The 13,309-nt window shown below is 40.0% G+C and overlaps 1 protein-coding gene across 1 annotated transcript in view; it reads left to right on the top strand.

The window, feature by feature from the left end:
- Positions 1-953: 953 nt before the first annotated feature.
- The window catches only part of LOC116611725, a 46,704-nt gene continuing 34,348 nt past the window's right edge, over positions 954-13,309 (top strand). Inside the window, exons 1-3 of the mRNA XM_048721454.1 lie at positions 954-1,148; positions 2,952-3,152; positions 4,231-5,152. Of these exons, the coding sequence (XP_048577411.1) occupies positions 2,967-3,152; positions 4,231-5,152 (1,108 nt within the window). The 5' untranslated portion in view covers positions 954-1,148; positions 2,952-2,966. The remainder of the gene's footprint in view (positions 1,149-2,951; positions 3,153-4,230; positions 5,153-13,309) is intronic.

Here is a 13,309-nt window from a genome sequence, read left to right as displayed (position 1 = left end):
ACGTTGGGAGATTCCATTTACTTATTCGAGAAATGTTTAGAAAATATAAAAAAAACCCTCTTTTTAGTCTATTCCTTATTCGGATAAGTAGTTAAAACGAGATCGGGAGTTATGAAATACCATTTCCTTTTTCGAGAACTCTTTCGAAAGAGTCGTTCAAGCGAAATCGGGCGTTACGAAATTTCATTTTCATTTATTGAGAAATGATGAGCAAACACTGACAATCCTCTTCATAGTCTATTCCTTATTCGGATAAGTCGTAAAACGAAATCGGACGTTGGGAGATTCCATTTCCTTATTCGCGAAAACTAACTTGAATAAGGAACAGTTCCCTATTAGTGTCACTGCACTAATCTATTTGTTTTGTCAGAGCCTTATCTAGTAGCCAAGGTGTTTATTGACAAGCACTATCTGTCAAATTGTGGTTTTGTTAGCAAGGTCAAATTCCTTCTACACGCGTACGTAGTCAAGTAAAGCGTGAATATTTCTCCTCTAAATATATTAATGCGTTTGGAAAGAAAGCCCAAGATACAAATACATTTATTAGATGAGAGGTAGATTTCCTCTCTTTTGCTAGATTCATTCGTGAAAGCGATTGCACGCATTGCGTAATTTGACCTTTTGTAACAGATAGAGTCTCATGTTCACAGCTCCGCTTAGCAGCGAGCACGTTAAAGCATCCAAATTTACCCGACGAAAATGCTGTTGGACTTGTTCTGAATAAACTGTTATGCTTAAATACTGTTTCAACTCGAATTAAAAGGTATCATGTAAGTACCCCCCCCCCCCCCCAGATTTGAATAAGGAACTGAGCGAATAAGGAAACAGACGAAAAAGGAACTGCGAATAAGGAACTAACTTCACTCTGGTCCAATGGCAACTGAGCTAAATATTCAAGTCTAGGAAGACTAGAAAATATTGAGCCTTATCTGAGGTGCAGAATTCTTCGCGATCAAAGTCATCGCTGTTTGCTTCTGTTTTGTTTGGTTCCGCATGTGACTGCTGAGCTCGCCTTGCGTGACAGGGGGCGGTCTGAGTGACTGCGTGGGGGACTAGGGTCTAGATTCCTTTGCGTCTTTCCCGAAGGGTTGATCAGACCCTTCCATCGTAAGTTGAGATTCGTCTGAGAAGATTTCGACAAGAAACAGGTATTTATATCGCGTTTTCCACCCTATATTAGCTATTAGCTGTTCCTTTATTTGTAAGGCGTCTAAAAGTGGATCTATTTACTTGTCTTCGGCGTGTTAAAGCTGAAGAGGTGACGTGAAATGAGTTTCACTTCCGCTTTCGATTCGATTTACGAAACATTCGAGGAATTCGAAATGATTATGTTTAACCTACTTTTTTCCCAAAGACTTGTATTTCGCATGTCTAATTGGCAATCTATACTTGATTTATTAAGGCTGATCTAAACAGCACGATTTAGCCGTATGCGACTTGCCCGCAACACATCTACAACTCGGGTCGTGTAAATCAACCTACGACTCGGCTACGATGCTCGACTGAAAAAGTCGTAGTGTTTATTCAGGGCTAAGACATGTCGTAGACAGGTCGCATGCGACTGAATCGTGCTGTCGAAGTCAGCCTTCACTGACTAGCCAAGCTAGGTGCCGCCTCACTAAGCAGCTTAATTAAGGCCGAATTAGACAGCACGGTTTAGTCGTATGCGACCTGTCCTAAGTTTCTTTGCAAATAAACCATTGTACTTGCCATTCTTTTGTCGAACCAAAGCATTAAATTCTTGGAGACAGCGATTAAGCTCATCTTTATTTCTTTTCTTGGATAAATAAACTCTGATTGGCTTCCATTCTGCAAAATGTAAACTTATTGTAAACTAGACGCTCATTTGAGCGTAAAGTCGGGCTAGTTGGCTAGTAGGAATACATCATGAACGAAACGGAAAATTCGACTGTCGTTTGCGCCGATTGATTGGCGTGTGCATTTGTGTCTTCCAGTTCTATCTTTCCTTGGTACTTTTTCTTCTGACTTGCTTTATAGTTTATTGAAGCAGGGACGTTCCTTAAGTCGCCGCTAACTTCGTCAAATCGCGATTCAGCCGCCTTTTTCCCGAGAATTTCTCTACTCATCGTCTATCACTAATAAATCATTAGTAGCTCAGCCAATCGGAATGCATGATTTGTGATAGACCTCTAGTTAGTGTATTCTAAAAGCGTTGGGTCCATAGCCAATAAACTGACAAATACACAAAATCCGTGAGGCCTTATTTTCGCGCACAGTTTGTGACACTCGGCGAGAGAAAGACATGTTAATTACCAAACATTCCACTGTTTGAAGGATAGCTTTTCTCCTCCCATTTAGGGTGATTCAACTTATTAGGGAAGGTCCCTAATATGTGTTACACTCTCCTCCTCCCCCATCCCCCCCCCCCCCCCCCCCCCCCCCCGGTGCTGAAAATTGTCAACAAGATCGTTCACTGCGCTCACTCGTAAAATATTGTTTCCACCACTCGGAAATAAACTTAATATCTTCGCTTCACCTAGTCATAAGGTAGAATATATGTCCAACAGGTGCAGAATTGGTATAGTATACCTTATTCTTCTTTATCTTCGCGTCACTTTAATCTTGCGATTTTAACAATTTCGTGAAAAAAAAGTGACGCGAAAGTTTCATGAAAACTGGGATGCGTTAAAATTTAATAAACTCACGCATGTTTCTGTTACAGTTTGTTACAGTTCTGAACATGAAAGCACATTTTAATTCCAATTGTTTTGTTTGATATTCTTGCACCAAAATCGCAAAAATAATACAATAAAATAAACATCTAATACCTACCCCAATACTGCTTTGGACTGCAACTTCTCCAGCGCTGATAATTCATAGTTTTTTTATGTATATCATCGCAGAAATAAGAGAATTCTTAGGGATATTGATAGTGTTTGTAGTGCTGATATGAGTAGCAATGGAATAACCATTTTCTTATGCTCTTCTAGTTTTTTCTTGAAGAAATGGCAACATCCGCCAGCAGGCGCCTCGAGGATGAGGTGACGTGCTCTTTGTGTATAAAGCACTTCACCGATCCTAGAGTGCTGCCTTGCTTGCACTCATTTTGTCGGCACTGCCTGGAAGAGCTGGCAGTGCACTCTGAAGGGAGAGGAAAACTTGTGTGCCCCCTCTGTAAGGCGGAATTCCAGGTAATCTGTCATAAAATACATCCATTAGTTAAATGATCTTGGCACAACTTGTGTAACAAACGTTTTGCTGCAACAATTAAATTGATTTAAACAACATAGTGCTTTTCAATTGAGAACTAAGGGAAAGTTCATTTATTATCCCGAGGGAGGGGTTGTGGGGGGGCGTGAGGATACTGTGGGGGGGCCTTGAGAAATTTTTGAGGTCTAAAGGGGGAGGTGCCGAATGTGTGTGGATTTTAAAAATGGGGGTCACTAATTTCTTTGGGTGTTGTCCCTTCTAAATAATTTGACCAAGTGTCAAATCAGACTTCTTGCTTCAAAGAGTCTCGGTTTGCGGCCAGTTATTTGGCATGCACAATCCAGGAGTCAAGGATATGTATTAAACTACGTTTCATCGATGCTATGTAAACCTGTATACACCTTTTGTTTTCATGGTTTACGCTATATGCTTATGGTCCATATTTGAAATCATTACCAAAACGCTCTAATGCTACAAGCTGTCTTCCTCTCTCTCTCTTTCTTTTTTTTTCTCCTGCTGCGCTTTTCTCGCGTGGAGAAGAACAAAAAGCCTTTTTGCTTCTTCTGTGTCAATTATAGCAACAACCCTTATCAGGTTGACAACCTGTATTTAGTCGCACATTTGAGAAATTGAGTGCCTTCACTTTTTCCGAATTAATGTTTTCAGCGAATTCCTTGCTCGCGTTCCTTCAACATTGGCGTTGCTGTTCCCTTCTTTGCTCCTTCTTTCTTCGGGTTTTCTCGAGGGGTGGGGCATTTTTTCCTTACTTTTATCAAAATCCTCACGAACCCCCACCCCCCCACCCCCCCTCGGGATAATAAATGAACTTTCCCTAAATATGTACGAATCACTGTGAACTTAAATTCTTTCCACAAGAAATTTATATCCATTCTTTTGATAGTTTATGAGTATTAAACAGTTTAATTATAAAAATTAATTATTATATTAATACAATCCAGCGTAGTATAGACCACAATAAGGCTGATCTAAAATGGTCCTCCCTTTTGATTTTTAAATGGTGATATGCGAATTTCATTAAACCGTTTTTTTTTCTCTTAGATTTCCCCGGCTGATGTTTCGAGTTTGAAGGTGAACTTTATGATCAATACTATTATCTCTGTTCTTCCTTTGTTGACACCTGTAGACTCCAAAAAGAAAACTGTTTGTCAAATGTGTGATAGTGGCGAGCCTGCCCAAGGGAGATGTAACGAGTGCGATCACTTTGTCTGTGAGCAGTGTATCTCGGCTCATAAGAGATTTCGACCGTTGCAACACCATACTATCCTCAGTCTTGATGAGATCAAAAGCGGAAAGTTACTTGCAATGAGCAAAACTTCCTACTGCACCAAACATGAAGGTGAAGTGCTGAAACTGTTTTGCGAATCTTGTAAGGAAGTAATTTGCCGGGACTGCACCGTTGTTGATCATAAAAATCATGATTACCTTTTCACAAGTGATGTTATCGCCCGAGAGAAAGAAGAAATATTGGAAAGAGCAAAAAAAGTTACATCAAAAATCACCGACATTGAACAGGCGATGGCATTGGTTGAAAAGGCTCAACAACATCTTAACGAATATAAATTTGTAACCAGGAGGAATCTGGATCAGTTTATTGATAAGCAGATAGGGGCTCTTGAGAAGATGCGATCTTATCTTAGAGGGGAGATCGAGTCAGCTTGTCAGAAGCAAGAGAAGCAGCTGACTGCCCAGAGAGAGAATCTATCCATGAGACTTGCAAGTGCTCGTAGCAGTTTGGAGTTTGCTGAGAGAATGTGCAGGGAAGCAAATAATGTGGATGTCTTGTCCATCAGGAATGAAGTGCTATCCCAGCTATCGAGTCTAGCAGAGAAACCCGTGGATCAGCCTTGTATGGAGGGTGGAGTTCGTCTTGTAGTGGATCAGGAATATTGGAGTTCCATGTCAAAGAAGATCTCAGTTGATGTATCAAGCCAAGTCTCAGTTGGTGAATCTGAGCATACAGGTAAATTCTCCAATACAGTTGTGTCCTGATTATGAATAACTGTAATCCTCTCTAACAGTAACAGCTGCTGTTGCGTTGTTCGCAATTTTCGCGAGCACGTGCATATGTTCGAAAGCGGTACTGTTCATACAATGGATGGAGAGGATGGTGTTTATTTTGGCGTAGACGAGGAGTATTGGGATTCTTTGTCAAAGACAATCTCAGTTTATAAAGGCCAAGGTAAATTCTCTTTTAGCTGTGTCATGTTCCATTGTATTAAAATAGCCTGTACATACACGGGAAATTAACCAAAAATTGGACTTTATACATACTAGATATATTTCTAAACCCTGGAATGCCATTTTTGTCTGTAAATAGTATGTAGATTGTTTAGAGTCTTCTCACAATGACAGAAAGTCTTTGAATGTCTGTAAATATACAGGAAATAATCCGTATTCGGAGAAGGGATGCCAAGAGCATGCGCTAAAACGGGAGCCAGAAAACCCTGAAAATAGTCTCGAAATCTATGCAATGGGAAGCTTTAGTTCCATCCCAAAGGTTTGCAGACAATTTACAGACTATTTACAGGCTATTTCCAGGTTTCTCTGGGTCCCCTTTTTGCGCATTTACAAACTTTTTGTAAGTGCGTAGTTGTAGCTGCATCGCTCAGATTTACGGGTGATTTCCAGTTTCTGCCTATTGCTGGGTCTTCGGGCGTTGGAACTGCAGGCGGTGCTGGTATCCACTGCGGTCGAGCACATGTTGGTATCCCGGCACCGCTCTGTTCAGCATTCTGCAGATGAAGAGATCTCGCTGATACCTTTATTTACCAGCATTGAAATGTTCTTGATGAGGTTGGGAGGGTGATTGCTTTCTCTGTGGACGATTGGTTCCCGAGATCCAACGTGACGTCGAGAACATTGACAACTTTCTTGTTTGCCTCTATCGTTATTTTTAGAGAATTGCCTCCTGTTTGAGTATTTTTCTATTGATGTTTACCCCAAATTTTTACTTTTTATTACACTTATCTCCTTATCTAGACATACTCGTGATTATCCCGAGGCAAGTATTTCATAAGATTAGTTTTCCAATTCGTCATCGCTCAATACGAGGAGAAGGATACAATATGGACATACCATGAAGTACAAGCCTTTATCTATAATATCTCTGGATGGTGTAATTCCGTTGCAGTTTTTGAGAAGTCCGCCATCCTCAGCGGCAAAGGTCCAGATTACCTCCGAGATCTCTTGGGATTCCTGCAGCCCGTGCAGCAGAGTCCGAAAAGTCGCTGGGTCAGATGTTTCTCTGCAAAAAGAGATGGGTGGGCTGCCAGGACCTTCCATGAAAAATGCAACGGCAAAGCGCCGAACATCGTACTCGTGAGCGTTGGGGGCCGATACGTGTTTGGTGGCTACTCTGACGTAGCGTGGACAAGTGAGTATACTAACGAATACGAGAAGGGCCGTAGCAGGGTGAGGGTCGGGACTTCCGATCATTATTGTACAAAGAAAACATTTGCCCTATTTTTGTCCATTACCTCAACTGTGTCGTTACTTTTTGTAAATCTTAGGAAGAGATGGAGGATGACATCTCATGAGTGACCGTCCGTGGGAAAACGTACACTTAGGTTTTCCGTGTAAACGCCAAAAACAAACGGATATTAAACGGATTTTTTTCCCGTGTTTACGGATATTCTTTACGTGGACACGGGTTGCACAATCTTAGCCCACGACTTTCAGTATTTTTTTAAACTGTAGAGAAGACTTAAGTTCACGGCTTTCAAAGTCGTATGGAGGATTGCAGACAATCGAGTGTACGTCGTGGACATCGGATGATAGGCCGCAAAGATTTTGAATGAAGGTCAATGAGGATTTTTATTCGTCATTTAACTCTTAAACTGCTTAAAATTCTAAGTCTTTTATCATTAAACTCCGAAACTGTTTAATGATTACGTTCTCGGGATCCTCCGCGTTATGTTTGACCATGCATTACTCCCTTAAATCGCGGGAAGTGAGTAAACATCAATTTAAAACTACAGCCAAATCTTTGTCGCTGTTAATCTCCGTTCCTCCTCTTCCTTCCATAGATAAACACGTCGATTGCCGTAGAGTAGTGAGCATACTTGATAAGAAAGCTTAGTTTATCGATATCGAAGTATTTAACTCAAACCATCTCGAGTATCAAATCAAACAAGAAAAACTATGATCAACAACGAAGACGAAACAAGCGACAAAATGTTCGAAAAGTGCGCGAAATTGCTAAAAAATACCGACTTCGGAGTTTCTTGTTTGTCTAAAAACAAGCTGAAATCGCCACTAGTTGATGACACAACTTTCGCCCTTATTTACGCAATCTTACATATACACATATAGCACACATAAAATAAATCCTCGAATTTTGAGGAATAAGTATTTCTGATTTATTTCTGTACGATTTCACTAGAGCGGCCATAATCAGTAAACCTTTGATACCGACTTCGGAGCTTCTAGTTTGTCTAACAAAAAAACTTATTTACGCATTATCGTACATATCCGCAAATAACACACATCAAACAAATCCTCGAATTATGAGGAATATGAGGAATTATGAATTCTGTAAGATTCCACAAGAACGGTCATGATCAGCGAATGTCTGATACCAACGGAGTTTCTTTTTTTCTCTAACAAGAAGCCGAAACCGCGACTAGTTCATAACAAAACTCTCGTCCTGTATTTACGTGTTATCGCTACATAACACACACCAAATTAACCCACATATTATAAGGAATAAGTATTTCTCATTTATTTCTGTGCCATTAGAGCGGCCACTAGAGCGTGGTCACTAGAGCGGCCACGATCAGTGAATGTTTGATACCGATTTCGGTGTTTATTGTTTACCTAACATCAAGCCGTAACCACCACAACGACTCAAAGTTGTGAAAACGACTTTTACTTAAATCGGAAGATTCAATCAAATAGTTCAACATTCACGACTCGCGATCCGTGTGCTTGATTCGTAGACACGGAATCTTGACAGCCGTGTCAACGGCCTTTCAAATTCTTTTTAACGGCCTTTTTTACCGCGTGCCCACGGCTTTTCCTTCCGTGGCCACAGGAAAAAAATCCGTTTAAACGGCGTGTGCCCGTGCACGTGCCCACGAGTTTGAAAACCTTAGTGTACGTTTTCCCGTGGACGGTCACGATGTCCTTTTTTTATATGAACTCGACAAAGCCCGTTTGCAATACATCATCTTATGAACCGAATACAAGTAGGGCGGTGGTAGGGTTTGGCAAATTTATTTTTCTAGTAATTCTGTTATTTGCCTACTGTTGAATTGCCTCAGATATTAATTCATAGAAAAGCAGGGAGTTTTGTATCATTACTGTTAATCATCTCAATAGTTTTATTATTCTTATTGCTTTTTTACCTATGAAGAATTTCGCAGATAATTCTTTTCACCCTTGTTGTGACTGTAATTACATTCCCGACAGGCTCCATTGAAGCTCCATTTAAGGGTTGTGAGTAAGAGATTAATGTCCCTAGATATATCACGCGACAAAATAGTTTTGTAGTTTGATATAATAATATTATGATAACTAGTATCTTATTTATCAAAAGATATGAATTACTATTTATATAATAATATTTATATTTCGAGCTCGCATAATCCGGCCGCCTCGAACTTTGTGTTTTTGGGGTTTTAGTGCCGGAAAAACTATCAAAGCCTACAGGTAGGCTACGAAAACGGCCTCTAATAAATCATCGTAAAATCTCTGATAGGCCCCTGTCGCTTGTTTCCTTTTTAGTGCCGAAGAAATCTGCTTGGTTACACAGGGGACTTATTTCAATTATTTTCAGATCCGACACTATTTTGGTTCCTATAAAGTCTTAGATGCTATTAATAAGTATTTATATTACTTCCTTTGTACAAAAAACAAAACCCAAATCAGGCAGGGGTGGGGGCTTAATTATTATAGACAGGGGCTTAAATGGGATGGGGGTTAAAAGATCTTTTACTTTAACTTATTTTCTATCCTCGAAAAGAGCTATCTCCTCCCTCCCCTCCCCCCTCTTTATGAAAAAATTGGACATTTCTGCAAGCCGGGAAGTGATATTTTTCAGTGCCGATATCTGGAGGGTGGAAACCCCGTATCTGAGAAAACTTTACGCGGGTCGCAAGAAGCAGGTCTTAACTGGAAAAGACACAATTCATGAATGCATAGAAGCTTCTTTACTATTTTTTTTTTATTATTATTTGGTCATACGAACGAAAAGTGACAATTCTGACATTTGAGAATTTAAATTATACGAGTTCAGCTGTTATGATATACCAAAACACAATTTTTGTCGTATTTATTCTAGTTTTTTTTATAAAAATAACGCATTTTGTTTTATGTTCTTCAAAGTGAGTGACCGTGGATGGCAGTCATCCAGCAGGTCATTCTTGTTCACGCTGTGTAACAAGAATGGCTACCGCCCTGAAAAGTTGCCATTGAGGGACCCGCCAGATGGACGTGCCATTTATGACCACACAAGATGCGGTCCTGCGTTTGGTGGTACGTTGTTTGGTGGTTTTGACCTGTTGATCGCTAACAACGCGGGGGGTAATAAAGTGTCCTGTACGGAGCCACTCACGTACGCTCGTCCCCAGGGCGCCACATCTGATGGCCCGTGTGACGTCTTTGCTGGCACCTGGAAATTCACACCCGACGAAATGGAGGTGTTTCACGAGGTGGTGGACTGAATACAGCTTTGAACGCCTGTACAGTGACAATAGACATAAAGATGTATAAATATTTGTTAGTTGGTACTGTGTCATGAAATTACTGATTTTGAATTAGGATGTATTGTGGAAATACATATGTTGTGACCCGCGAATGCATCATGGGTAGCATGTAAATCACAAAACTACATGTTATAAAAACCCCAGTGCAAGTGGTAAAAAGCACAAAAAAGATGAAAAAAAAATCAGTTTTAAATTTGAAATTGCTCATTTTTTTTATACCCATGAGCCAACGCGGGCACAAGGATTCTTTAGTGCAGCCTTATTTGAAGTGTGTATGTACATCTCGAGCTTAGTTCAGGATTCTATAACACCAGTGCAGCTTACAAGTTTTGATTATTTTAACTGGCTTTCAAAAACAATGCATTTTTGATGTTCAAAATCTATGACGGATTACTGCTGTAATAAGCCATTTAAAGCGAGGCTTTTAGATATACAAGATTGTGAAATAGTTTAGGGGAGAAGTCTGTTCAATAATTAAGCTGAGGGTAAGGGGGGATTATATGACAATCAATTGGGGACCTTAAATTAAGGTATCCTGAGTCTTGAGGGATGACACTCCCTTAGGGCCTGAATGGTGACTCTGGTTAAGCATTTTAACCATGGGCACTCGTTACCTTTTATATTATTTTTTATTACATCATATACATGTATAATGTAATATACCTATTGAAATGTATAGAAATTTGTGGACAAATAAAGTTGCATGTATGTAGCCTCCTATTCTTGGATGCACAGTCTCCTCGTTATGGCATTATAACACTTGTGAGGGGGGTAATAAGTCACGTATTTTGGGGTATAGAATTCGGGTATCGCATTTTTGTGTAGTGAAATTTCCTGGAGTTCTGTCTTCTCTGTGGTATTTGTAGTGGTTTATCCGTTTCATATGTTCTGATGAACATACATTCCAACCGAAGCACTACGTCTTATTCAAATAAGAATATGCGCGAGCATGCAAACGTTGCCATTATAGTGAGAGAATATACGAATATCGGACATCGACCATTCAGGGGGCCCTGCCTTCGTCATTGGGAGAATAATAGTGATGGTTGGTCTGAGTGAAAGTTTCTTCCGGTGAATTGTTGACCCCGTTTAAGAGAGTCCCTATTATCGAGACGTGTGCCGTGCTAGAAGATTGACACTTTTGTCAGTGAATAAAGTTGTTACTTTTTTTTAGTATATCAAGGTATCCCAAAATCAAACCACTTTTTATCGAAAACATGCCCAAGACACAACTTAACTTGTCCCATACAGTTTTTATTTGTAGGGAAGAGTAATTATTTAACGGGGGGTGGGGGGAGTGCTGGTATGTTTGGGGGGGAGGGTTACGTATTTTGAGCTGCGATTTGGGGGAGGGCCTCAAACGTTAGTCAATTCACACCACGGTCACTATTCGCAATTTTAACGGTATTTTTGCATTTTACATATGAGGCTAAATAACGAATAATATGGAAACGCCGCTAGACGTGAAGAATAATCAATTAAACGTAATGATTTGTGACTGGCGTTCAATGTAGACGTAAGGTTAGTTTTCTGAATTCATAGGTCCAGAATAGACTGGTTGCGGCTGTATCAGATAAGTATATCAAGTATATTTTCATTTAGCTTATAAACGTGCCTTATGCTTCTATAGCTGGCCGCTTAGAGAACCTGAGAACGCGAAAACCTGTGTTACCTTTGTGTTTTAAATTCCGCGTCCAGGCGACATCTTACTCGGAGTCAATCCAAGTTTTCTTTAAGGAGCTTTGTTTCCTAAAACATCGCTCAAAATTGACACTCTTAGCGTCAATAATACAATTAGCCCTTCCGAGTCCCTATGCTATTCGTGTTATGTCTTAGCTCGTATCTAAAAGTCCCTATGCTATTCGTGTTATGTCTTAGCCCGTATCTAAAAGTCCCTATGCTATTCGTGTTATGTCTTAGCCCTTATCTAAAAGTCCCTATGCTATTCGTGTTATGTCTTAGCTCGTATCTAAAAGTCCCTATGCTATTCGTGTTATGTCTTAGCTCGTATCTAAAAGTCCCTATGCTCTTCGTGTTATGTCTTAGCTCGTATCTAAAAGTCCCTATGCTATTCGTGTTATGTCTTAGCTCGCACCTAAAAGTCCCTATGCTATTCGTGTTATGTCTTAGCTCGTATCTAAAAGTCCCTATGCTATTCGTGTTATGTCTTAGCTCGTATCTAAAAGTCCCTATGCTATTCGTGTTATGTCTTAGCTCGTATCTAAACGTCCCTATGCTATTCGTGTAATGTCTTAGCTCGTATCAAAAAGTCCCTATGCTATTCGTGTTATGTCTTAGCTCGTATCTAAAAGTCCCTATGCTATTCGCGTTATGTCTTAGCTCGTATCTAAAAGTCCCTATGCTATTCTTGTTATGTCTTAGCTCGTATCTAAAAGTCCCTATGCTATTCGTGTTATGTCTTAGCCCGTATCTAAAAGTCCCTATGCTATTCGCGTTATGTCTTAGCTCGTATCTAAAAGTCCCTATGCTATTCGTGTTATGTCTTAGCTCGTATCTAAAAGTCCCTATGCTATTCGTGTTATGTCTTAGCTCGTATCTAAAAGTCCCTATGCTATTCGTGTTATGTCTTAGCTCGTATCTAAAAGTCCCTATGCTATTCGTGTTATGTCTTGGCTCGTATCTTAAAGTCCCTATGCTATTCGTGTTATGTCTTAGCTCGTATCTAAACGTCCCTATGCTATTCGTGTAATGTCTTAGCTCGTATCTAAAAGTCCCTATGTTATTCGTGTTATGTTTTAGCTCGTATCTAAAAGTCCCTATGCTCTTCGTGTTATGTCTTAGCTCGTATCTAAAAGTCCCTATGCTATTCGTGTTATGTCTTAGCTCGCACCTAAAAGTCCCTATGCTATTCGTGTTATGTCTTAGCTCGTATCTAAAAGTCCCTATGCTATTCGTGTTGTCTTAGCTCGTATCTAAAAGTCCCTATGCTATTCGTGTTATGTCTTAGCTCGTATCTAAACGTCCCTATGCTATTCGTGTAATGTCTTAGCTCGTATCAAAAAGTCCCTATGCTATTCGTGTTATGTCTTAGCTCGTATCTAAAAGTCCCTATGCTATTCGCGTTATGTCTTAGCTCGTATCTAAAAGTCCCTATGCTATTCTTGTTATGTCTTAGCTCGTATCTAAAAGTCCCTATGCTATTCGTGTTATGTCTTAGCCCGTATCTAAAAGTCCCTATGCTATTCGCGTTATGTCTTAGCTCGTATCTAAAAGTCCCTATGCTATTCGTGTTATGTCTTAGCTCGTATCTAAAAGTCCCTATGCTATTCGTGTTATGTCTTAGCTCGTATCTAAAAGTCCCTATGCTATTCGTGTTATGTCTTAGCCCTTATCTAAAAGTCCCTATGCTATTCGTGTTATGTCTTAGCTCGTATCTAAAAGTCCCTATGCTA

Source organism: Nematostella vectensis, chromosome 14 (genome assembly GCF_932526225.1).
Source record: "Nematostella vectensis chromosome 14, jaNemVect1.1, whole genome shotgun sequence".
NCBI lineage: Eukaryota > Metazoa > Cnidaria > Anthozoa > Actiniaria > Edwardsiidae > Nematostella > Nematostella vectensis.
This window is presented reverse-complemented; position numbering and strand designations above follow the sequence as displayed.